The following is an 11837-nucleotide window of genomic DNA, read 5'->3' as shown; positions in this document are numbered from 1 at the left end:
AGTTAAAATTACTTATCATCTCTACATTTTAAGGCAATATTGATTTTATTCACAAACGTAAGAGAGATTATGCCCATCACTGTGAGCGAGGGAGATATTTAGTGTTCAAAACATGTTGTGTTTGTTTTAAACTACAATTTATGTATTCAGTGATCTAGACACGGAAGTATTTCAAAATTTATGACTGTGAACCTGATACGGGTATTTACTTTCCCTGTTTGAGACATGAATTAAAAGATAAACGTTGAACAAATATTTCATCGTTATTTGGACTTCATGTGTGCTTTATAGATGACAAAGATATGAATTTGATGAACAGTTTTGGATGTCTTGCATTTGTTTTTACAGTCAACGGTACGTTGTTTTCGTTTTTCTGCTTTATCTACGTATTAATGATAAACTGCTTATTTAGCGACATGTGATCATACAACTTATGTACAATGATGCTAGATTACCATCATTAATCATAACAATAATACACTTTACAATCTAACATAAATTCGAAAGCATTTATATATATATATATATATATATATATATATATATATATATATATATATATATATATATATATATATATATATATATATATATTAAACTTAGAAAAACAATAACGAAGTGTCAAATATAATTAATATTTGATTTATTAATTATTTTTAATTTGTCGTGACCTCTTAATCAAGCAATTATCATAATATTATTTAAATTAGTTTAAAAATGTTGTCTACGTTTAAACCTAGCGTAAGTGGTTGTTTGTGCTCAAAGTTTTGATATCAGATGTGTTCATGTTATTTATGTTTTGAAGATAAGATAAGAACAGGAGATATCTTTGCAAAGGTCTTCACCCTTCAAATACATCCTCTTGTATACGTAAAGATTACTTATTCTGATAAGGCTGCCATAAATATGTATGAACAAATGTCCGTGCTAATTAAAAACAAACATTAATCGGAATTGTAAACAAAAATAGGAACAATTGTCCTGGAGGTCAAAAAAGCGTAGGAACCAATGTCAGCCAGTGTCAAACATAGCGTATGAGCAAATATCTGCGAGGACCACTGTCCGAAATCCCTGTATTATTCATGGGCACATAATAGCATTTCTTTAAGAGTCAATTGTTTCCTGTTAGGATTAACAAGCAAAGTTTCTGGTAAAATGCCACTGGCAAGAACCATATTCCACAAATTTTGAAACATTAATTAAGGCTCAAAATCAAGGTGTTCCTTACATTTTTTTGTCTCAACGTAATGTGCCCGAAACTTTATTTTCTAAAATAGTCATGGCGCTTGTTTATTAATCGAATGTGTTTGTTTTGTTTAAGGTGAATACTTTTTAAGCAACACACTTACCCACTGGCACGATGTAAAATGTAATATGGCAGAACCGGAGCTTGATTATCAGAACAACCGTTTTGAAATTAAAGAATCGATACAAATGTTACCAAGCAGATCTGAAGCATGGGTTGGTTATATCTCCACAAAGGTTCCTTTTTTGCTCTTAGGTAAAGTGTGCATAGTTTTTCTTGTTTCTTTATATTTAAATAAATTTAATGCGTTTCATCCGATTACAAACCAAAGTTTATTTAATGTCATTCGATATAAATGCAGTATATAACGATATTGTTATAAAATAATAAGCATTATAAACTAAAGGTTATACAATCAACAAAGTTAGCAAGAAATTGTGGATGCATGAGAAATTGAATATTGTACATGAAGCATGTACTAAGCAAACATCGCATATATCCGACAGACATAGTATAGTCACTTTAACTGTTATATTTTTAAAAATAAGCATCATATCTTGGTCTAATATTGGAGAATAGTGTATAATAAAAGTCAAGAGTTGAAGACACATGATTTAGTTATACAATAATATTGCCAATTCGGAAAGCATAATGAAATGTATAGAATTATTGTCTGTACTTGGAATTTTCTTCAGGCTGTGCGAAGTTGACGAAAGAGCAAATATTTACAGTGCAAAGCATCGGTTACTGCCATAACGTGTGTGGTGGCGGCCTTTTCGGAACTATTGCAATGGCATCGAGCGCTCAGGTCACGTGTGCTTAGCATTTTATTTTGATATCACTTAATACAAATTATTGCCGAAAAACTTACATGTGTTGCATTAAGAAACATTGAGCACGTAAAACGTTTATTTAGGAAATCATTATGCTATTCAGTCATAACAGGTTTAGCATTATATGACTGGTTATACATCGGTCTCAATAAATGTAAGATATCTTGGTCTCATGAAATGAATTCGTATTGTTTTCCGCGTAGCACACTTTGCCCTACATGTCTTGCAATACTGTTTTCAAAATTTAAAAGAATGAATACTATCAATACTTGTTCATATATACTAATGAGAGCTCTTATTGTAAGGCATTGCAATGTACCCATTGAAGTAAACTTATAAAAGTATCATCGACAGGCACTGTAGAACCGAACCCATTATAAACCGTTGTATGCAGTGTTTGTAACATAAAATAAAGTCAACATTTGCGACAACCTCTGTAAATACTAACTCCATAATTTCAATTGAATGGTACCAAAGTATGTAACAACGTAAATTGGTTTCAAGTTACTAACATATTTCAACCAGTTAAGGCCAGAAATAGTTAGTTTGTTAAAACAGCGCCGTTATATGTTTAAAACAGTGTTGCACACGTACAATTAATCCGCGTAAACAACCATGCAGAAGTCCGATAATAATCAATCATATAAGTTTCAAAAAGGGTAAATGAATATGTAAAAAAAGCGGGGCAAGATATGACTTGATCGCTCATTTGAGCAATGTTTTAAAAACGAATTAAGATAATATAAAATCATTCGTGTTTGGCATTATTTGAACAACATTTGTAGACGGATCCTTGGTATAATATTTAGTTAACCACGAATACACACCTTACACCATGAGATATGTTAAAAAAATCCGAATTCATTACCTTTTTCAGAGGTACCGTTTTAAAACCTTCGTTGAATATGGAAAATATTATATTGCATTATTAATTGGAACAGTTTCAGTGTCGGTGTGTACTTCGATCAGTAGACATACTCTTGAAGCAGTGCTTTGGAATGACCAACACGTTTTGTACCGACTGTTGGCCAATATACACTCAGACAACTGGTAAAATAACAGTGGTCTTATAACTAGTTAAACACGCAAAATGTATGCAATTTTTATATACGAATTATGCCCCGCCACATGCGGAGATACTGTTTTAGAAATGTCCGTCTGTTTCGTCCGGATCCTTTTCTCAAAACTGCTCAAACTGATTTCATTGAAACTTGGTATTAATGTATATATGTAAAAGAGGATTCGCACTTCATTCGCAAATAATGGAGTAATGTCTCTTTTTTACTTGAACGTATGCACACTAAGGGGACGGTGCACGTTAAATTGCGAAGCAAACCATTTGTAAATAATGAAGTTATGATCCTTTTATACACGAACATACCATTTTACATGTCCTGAGTTGTATCTCCAATAACGATATCAGCAGCCATGGAACTAATCGCTGTTACTCTCAATCAACTTGAGATGAGTCAAAATGCAAGACGCATAAACACAGAGGTAAGGTCAAGGATACCCACTGAGGACAAATATAAATTGTGAATATATATTCCTTATTAAGCAATTACTTCTCTTTGCATAAAACAGTATGTGATGACTTTAAATAATTGTACTCCTTTTCTGGTAATTATCATTCCTTATTGTTTTTTCTACCATACCACAAGGAATGGTTCAGCCATAAACAACATCAATTTGAAGAGCGATTTCAAATGAACGAATTTCCTTGTGCATAAATTTATTTCATGTACTACACATGTTTAAATAGCAAACCAGGGCAGAAATATTATTATTTAACATACTTTATATAAAAAATGACCCCAACATATTTGCATTTTATTCTTGAAAGTCACCGCAGTAAAATAACTTGGGTCTATCGACAATTTGGGCCTATCGACAATTGATTGTCTGACATACTATTACCCGACATTTCATTGGAGTCGATGCGAAGACACTCAAAGAAAAGTCATGTGCAGCAAACAAAACTATACAGGTACATAAACTAAATGTGACTGTGACCGATATTAGACTAATCAATGTATTGCTATAATATATACAATATTTACAGCAATAAATCAAATGGTAACATCATAAATTAAAGTCGCTACAAACCTATAATATTTTAAGGTATTAACATAACATATGTTTTGATTTATACTTACTTGTAGAACAATTCAATTATATTAAAATTATATAAAGGAATCTATAAACCAACAAGATTAAATAACTACATAACGATTAAGGGTGTTTTACCTGTCTTAGATACAGACTAACATTATAAACAGCGTTCAAACAAAAAGCTATTATCATGTTTATCCAGGATTGAATGACTTGTGAAAAGATGTTTCCTGGCAATGTACTGACAAATTACTTTTTTCCATAGATTCAACAGCAAAGGCGAGTTCCATCGACAGATCAGAAAAAACATGGCGAACTGGCATTCCTCATTGTTTGAAAAACAACATGTACCCAGCGTCACAATGCAGCATAATGAATGCTGGATTTGGGTTACCGGAAAGTCAGCCGTACTGGACAAGAGTAATACGAGCCCACACTTTAGTTAAGAAATCGACAATATGTGAGTACTATTAAATTTGTTATTTCAGAAGTTTAATTTAAGAACAAACACACAAAAACAAAACAAGAGGGCCAAAATGGCCCTAGCTCGCTCACCTAAGATGAGTCGGTTCAATCTTTACCAAACGTCAAACTGAACCTAGGTATTGTGCAGACAAACATCCTGTTGAAGTTTAATCATTATTGGGCCAAAACTCTGGCGTATGGAGTGTTTATGAGGTTTTCGTAAGATTTGATTTGGTGACTTATATTTTGACCCCTCATGACCATTATGACCAAGATTCATAAAATCTTAAACAAAATTGTGACGTCTAGTGTTTTCAGGTATTTTGTATAATATAATGAAAATTTTGACAATCTAAGGGCAATAATTTTGTCATGTATTATGCGATTTTGCTCGTTATCAATCTTGACTACTATCTAGTGGCCATAAAGCTGCTCAGCAACTTTGATAAAGAATGCTTGAGAAATGTGAATGCTAGAGTGTTTACAAACCAAATGTGGACGGATGGACTGACGGCGGACAAAGACCAACCCTAAAACCTCACATGAGCAATCAGGCGAGCTAAAAAGAGTGTTTTTTTTTCACCGATCTGAGCCATTTTCCAACGTATCCGAGATATCAATTAAACCAGTGCATTGACTAAGTTTCACAATGATTAAGCAAACAATATGACTTCTAGAGTGTTCACGAGGTTTCTCTATAGTCATATAAGGAAAACTGCCCCCCCCTGACGGCCATGCTTTTTGACCGATCAGGACCATTTTCAAACTCATCTGAGATATAAATAAAACCAATCTTTTCACCAAGTTTTATGATGATTGGGCAAATAATGTTACTTCTAGAGTGTTCTCAAGCTTTTTTACTGTATAAATATAAAAAAATGCGCCCCCCCTGGCAGCCATGGTTTTCAACGTACCAGAACTATTTTCGAACTTAACTCTCGTATCTAGGAAACAAATCTTCCGACCAAATTTCATGAAGATTGGACCAAAAAATGTGACTTCTGGAGTGTTGACATGTATACATATACCGGTACATTTTCACTATTTACATAGAGCGATAACTATCCCGCCCCTTGGTGGCAATGTTTTTTCACCAATCTGGATTATTTTCAAATTCGTCCAAGATATCTATAAAACCAATGTTTTGACCAAGTTTCATGATGATTGGTCAATAATTGTGACTTCTAGAGTGTTTACAAGGTTTCTCTATAGCCAAATAAGGAAAACTGCCCCGCCCACTGGCGGCCATGTTTTCAACGGATCGAAACAACTTTTTAACTCAACCAACATATCATCAAGACAAAGATTTTGACAAAGTTACATGAAGATTGGGCATAAAATGTGACTTCTGCAGTGTTTACAAGGTTTTTCTTTTTTTTTACCTAGTGACCTAGTTTTTGACCTTGAATGACCCAGTTTCGAACTTGATCGAGATATCATTTGGACAAATCTTCTGACCAAGTTTCATGAAGATCGCACAAGAAACGTGGCCTCTAGAGTGTTAACAACCACATTTGGACGGACGGACGGACGACGGACAAAGACCGATCCCAAAAGCTCACCTGAGCAATCAGGTGAGCTAAAAAAACACGTAAGCATGTTAACTTCGGGTGTGTGTCTCAAACAGCTTATGTGCAATTTCAAACTTAAGTATCGCTTTAACATGAAATTATAGCATGTTCTGCTGTAACAATGTACTCTGTGAATTATTTTTTTTTGTGGTGTGAATCTTAAACTAAATTGCTGTATACCTTTGATATACCAATTGTGTATTAATTACTAACACAAATTAGTATACAACTTCATAGATGATATAACCATTGATATCGCGGTGTGTTGCGATATTATAAAATCTATGCGAGCATGTTGTGTTGTGAAATAAGATGACTTTGCCTTTATGGTATACTCATCTGGAAGGAACAATTACTTACATTAAATTTAGATTATCTCAAACGAACAATATTTACAATTATTTACAATGTGAATTTTTGTCTTTGAATCAACACTTATTGATCATCATATGTCTTATACATAACCACGGTTAAGATTAACAAAGACCACCATATATTATCGGGGCTATAGTTTTGTCTTTGACATGAATGCTAAGAAAATGTGATTATAATGTTTTGTAGGCAATGGTACATCGATACCAGAGGAGGGATATGCATGGATTACAGATAATGATAAAACAATTCACCTGTCATTCTTGGATGTTAAACAAGCTATTTGTGTCGAAGGTAACTATTTTTAAGCAAATGCAATTTTTGTTTACAACAGATGTTATTGTTTAAATAAGAATAGACACATTGAACACACAAGCAAACGCACAGCACCGATGACTACGTGAACCTTTGATGTTCAGCAAAATGCGATTCATTCATATATATTTGTTGATTATACATGTTAAGACTAAAGTATTTAAAAATAAATGTACGTACTTTACTGATACACTTAATGACAGTCACTACCATTGAGTGTCTTTGCGTGAATGAGAGCCTCATGTACACGTTAATACAAGTCGGACGCGAAATATCAAATGATCTGAAGCATGTACATATCACACAAAATACAAATAATATAATAATACAGATATAAATAAAATATAACATACATGAAACCGTATTTGAAAATTCAGCGATAATACAACACAGATTACTGACGAAACGCGAATCATTATAGTGACACTATATTTTCATAAAGTTATAGTTTAACTCTCTGTAAACTAGATGTCATAATAATCATTTCAGCAAACACAAGCTGTCTGTATTGTTATGATTATGAGTTCGTTGTTTATTTTGCCCATATTTTCGAATTCAGATAATATTGCTTATCACAGTGGAATACATAATTTTTGGGAGGAATAAAATTAATATTAAAATTATAATTCTGCTTCGTAGACTCGGATAGTTCATAAAAATGTCAACGTGCAGTTCATTTTTTTAAACACAATCAAAATCATGCGTGGTTGATATGCCGTCAACAATCGTTAATGGGTTACAGTGATTATATTGATAACATAAAAGTTTGGTTAATTACCGGGTAATACATTTTTATATTTAAATAAACATTAAAGCTATATATCATGGCAACATTGATTTATAACTGGTCTACATTTATACTGTGTCAATTGGGACTATATGTTGTGACGTGTCATCACGTTATATAACCTTTTACAGCGAATGCTACACCACTTTCTACGACAACGATATTAAAGACACAAGATTCAACGCACAGCACCTACGCCAGCCATGTTGAGGATCAAAGTTCGACCAACGTTGATTCGAATAGTAAGTAGTGTATCCATGTTTTGCTGTTAATGCCACAATTACAATTGCCAACATTACTTTTGAAATTCCGATTTGAAAAAAAATATCTTGGCAGCGTAACACGCCGGGTTTATAATACAAATGTTGATAGCTTAATCAGCATTGTATAAACTGAACATATTACTCAGGTGTTGGTGTTGGTGTCGGTGTGTCAGTTGCGGTTCTATTTGCAGTAGGTGGAGCCGTGATTGTTATTGTACTAAAAAGGAGGTACGGTGATTTGATTTTTGCATTGATTATTATATACGCATATTCATCCCACAGGTGGTTTGCGTGTGGCTATGATATTAATTAGTGAAAACATCATTTTGAATGATAAATAATCATATTATTACGAAAAATTAATTTTATGAAAAACAAATTCACTATTAAATATATATATAACAAGGTATGCAACTCAAAATCACCCCAAAACAGGTGCATCGCTTTGAACAGCCATATCTTCATCAATTGTGCAGCGATTTTCACGATCTCGGTTATTGTAAATATACAGAAGCAAATAATAACAAGATCGTAATTGTTTGATGATCCTCTTTCAGATGTCTATTGCCTTGCAGATTGGAATCGAACAATGCCAAAACTAATTCAGAATCACGCGACTGTGCAAGCAAATCTAATGAATCTTATGAAGATGAAATAAAAAATCATAACTATTTTATAATGGAAAAATGCGCACAATCAGTGGACGAAAGGGAAGCTCATAAGAAAAAGCGGATCAACCAAACGTAGGAAATACTGAGACCGATAATTACAATTCAATCGATGAAATAGATGAACATTATCAAAGTGTAAAAGATGAGTTCGTCTACACAAACAAAACCCTACAAAGCGGATCTAATAGCAGGAAACCAGACAATGTATACAACAAACTCAAGCTAGACCTTCCCGAAGACGATGCTCACGTAGGAAGACTCGGAAATAACATTTCCAAAGCAGGCAGCGACTACGATACAACTGCTGTGGTGCGCAGGAACGACGGGGACGGAGACTATAGCCATATCCCGCATCCTGATAGTACAACCTGTGCACGACTGAATGGATTAAAAGATGACTATGAAGTTATCAATGGAAAGAAGATAAAATTTTCCCCAAGCGACTCTGCAGATTATGCTCACGTCAGAGTTTAGGAAAGAATTAAGTAAATGCATGATTGAATGATAAATGTAATAGAACTTTGTGACGTACATCTTCTTTTTCAAATACTCCGAAAAATACATTTGAAGCGTATCGGCGTTGCCTGCGTGAATTTTTAAATATTAATTTATCTATAGTTAAGCCAAATTGACTATGCGTTGCATTCTAGCTTCATAGAAAAATACATTAATAAGACATGTTTTTTCATTTTAACAACAAATGCAACAACAACAAGAACTATGGTGTACAGTTTAGAAACATATCATTGTTTTAGCATCTTAAATAGAAATACATTTTATCAGAAACAAATATTTGAAGTACTTGTCAATCATGTACTTGAGTGAACATTTACTCGCAAGTATTCCCTTGCTTAAGGTGACGGTATCGCGCATATTATATTTCTTTTATAAAAGCGGGTTTAGTCATTTTAAACTTTATTCAGAATTAGACCATATAATTCCTAGATCACTTTACATGCTAAATAATATAGCATCAGCCATTTTTGTAGAATGACAGTATAGATAAATTAATTTTGTTCTGTGTGTACTTATAACAGGATTTCATGTAAGAAAACGTAACAATCACATTGCATAACTATAAGTGCTAATTTGTAAATACAGTGGCTATTACTTCTTTGGGAACGACTTTGATGTGAGTACGTTCTTAAAAGATGGCATTTGTTTCTTATTACTAATTTAATGTGAAAGACACTTGCTTATGTTATGTTGTGTTTAACATAACTTCTAACTGCGTATTGACAACCGTTTCTCATCTGTATTTTATAAATGTGTGTACAAATAAACTAAGTTACAAGTTTTATCTCTTAGTGACATAGCTTGAATATTGCTTCAGCGTTGTAGAAAATAGTTTAAATAACGACACCGACAGCAAAAACATGGACAATCCCAAGTTTATGCTACCGACACTTTCACAATTATTTGAATTGTTAGAATGTTAAAGCCCCTTCACCTTGAAATGAAGTACATGGCATAGTAAATTTAGGTACAAATAAGAAACATATATTATATATGCCAATTAGAATATATATGGTGGTTACAAGGTAGAAATCCGTCTTTTTTGCTCTTTAAAACTTTAAAATAATCGCGTTTGTCGGAATGGACGTATACGTCTAGAAATACTACTTTCGGTTTTTAAAACGTTACAGTTGAACAATAATAAATTACTTGCTAACAAGGCTATAGATTCAATTTTATATATGCCAATTAGAATATACCTGGTGGTTACAAGGTAGAAATCCGTCTTTTTGCGCTTTAAATCTTAAAAATAATCGCGTATAGAAATCCTACTTTCGGTTTTAAATTAAAAAAATAAATAAATTACTTACTAACTAGGTTATAAATTTAATGACAATTTTGTACATTTTCAAATTGCACCTTTATGTATTGATTAACATGTATTTCATTTCAAGTTGTGTGGCTTTAAGTTAAGTCAATGATACACGTTTTACATGAACAACCCTATCTCGCGAACCGTTAACTTCCTTGTACAGTTGATATTTTAAGGAAACGTGATAACCAGTGACAAAAGCAGTGTGCTTATGCAATGGTTAATGTTGTGTATTGCTGGCGATTTTAAAAATTTAACGTTAATACATTTACTGTTAAAGGTTAATTTTATGTTTGCTTTAAAATTATTTCAAACAATGTTCGACCAAATTACATCGTAATCACATCGAATAGCATGTATATAGCAACTAATACGTATGCATTATTTATTGATCGACAACGCTCATCTTGTGGTTATTATGCATGAAATTAGTATTTTCTATTTAATTTAGGAGTTGATGCAACGACAATGTTTTAAGCATTGGTCAAAGTTTTTATTCAAATGAGCATGATTTGAACACAATCGATATAAGACCACCAAACATTGGGCCTTGCTTTTTTAGCCCTAAGGGCATGATTTGCACAAACTTAGTATACAACTTCCAAGTTATGTTATACACCATATATCACAATGAGGTCTAATGCGGTAGCAGAAAGACATATTTTTTAAGTTTGAATATGTTATTACCTATAGTCAGCTCTGTCAATCCCCATATGCAGCGGACAGAAAATAGTAGAATATCTGTAAAAGAGATTAAAAAAATAATCATTTTTTAAAAGAAGATTTTTTTTTAATCTGCCAAGCGGTTCAGGAGATTTCGTTTGAATGAAACGACTTACGACTCGAGACGGAAGACGCACGCTAAACGAAAGTCGATCCTAAATGGTAACACGTGCACTTTACACCATTTCAATGTGATATACCCACTTATAAAGTTACAAGTTGATAATTCTTCAATTTTTCAAGATTTAATCCGAACACTAATAATTAAGGTACACAAATTAACAAAGGTCAATAACTATAAAAATGAAGGCAATAGTTATGTCTCTTGTATTTCGCACTTTCCCGCAATTACATGTATTTACATGTGTGAAGTTTAAAGTGTGAATCTCCTTTAGGTTTTTTAAAATAGGCCCCAGACCATAACGCTGACGTGTGCCAGAAACCAAAATACGTCCGGACGACTTGATACAGTATACCGCCTAACCCTGTTTGCCGACCAATCATCTTTGTTTAGCGGGCGGTATTACTAGACTATAAGTTTGTCACCTGCCTTCCAACCTATCGTATTTGACTAATATATCTTGTTTAAACATATATTAACCAACAGCAGGTCGCCGCTGACGTCCAAATAGTGTTAGGGAAATTACCAAA

The 11837-nt window shown here is 33.1% G+C and overlaps 1 protein-coding gene across 10 annotated transcripts; it reads left to right on the top strand.

Moving 5' to 3' along the window:
* The first annotated feature begins 231 nt into the window (after positions 1-231).
* Positions 232-9932, top strand: LOC127832243 (uncharacterized). Of its 10 annotated transcripts, none has more exons than XM_052357561.1 (10): positions 232-354; positions 1322-1501; positions 1942-2054; positions 3021-3576; positions 3923-4066; positions 4457-4651; positions 6789-6893; positions 7833-7943; positions 8111-8192; positions 8522-9932. In XM_052357561.1, exons 5-10 carry the CDS (start codon positions 4042-4044, stop codon positions 8709-8711), a joined length of 708 nt encoding a protein of 235 aa, XP_052213521.1. In that variant the 5' UTR covers positions 232-354; positions 1322-1501; positions 1942-2054; positions 3021-3576; positions 3923-4041; the 3' UTR covers positions 8712-9932. The 10 variants fall into 10 exon arrangements, 9 of the variants coding, with proteins under 9 accessions (XP_052213521.1, XP_052213523.1, XP_052213522.1 ...); XM_052357563.1 differs by having other exon boundaries at positions 1942-3129; positions 3503-3576; XM_052357562.1 differs by having other exon boundaries at positions 1942-3129; positions 3479-3576.
* Positions 9933-11837: the final 1905 nt, after the last annotated feature.

This window comes from Dreissena polymorpha, chromosome 5 (genome assembly GCF_020536995.1).
Source record: "Dreissena polymorpha isolate Duluth1 chromosome 5, UMN_Dpol_1.0, whole genome shotgun sequence".
Taxonomy (NCBI): Eukaryota; Metazoa; Mollusca; class Bivalvia; order Myida; family Dreissenidae; genus Dreissena; species Dreissena polymorpha.
This window is presented reverse-complemented; position numbering and strand designations above follow the sequence as displayed.

Coding starts and splice junctions, on each gene's coding strand:
- LOC127832243 (XM_052357561.1), top strand. CDS start 4,042: ATGTGCAGCAAACAAAACTATACAG. Junction 7,944..8,110: donor GACCAACGTTGATTCGAATA/GTAAGTAGTGTA, acceptor CATATTACTCAG/GTGTTGGTGTTGGTGTCGGT. Junction 8,193..8,521: donor GTTATTGTACTAAAAAGGAG/GTACGGTGATTT, acceptor ATCCTCTTTCAG/ATGTCTATTGCCTTGCAGAT.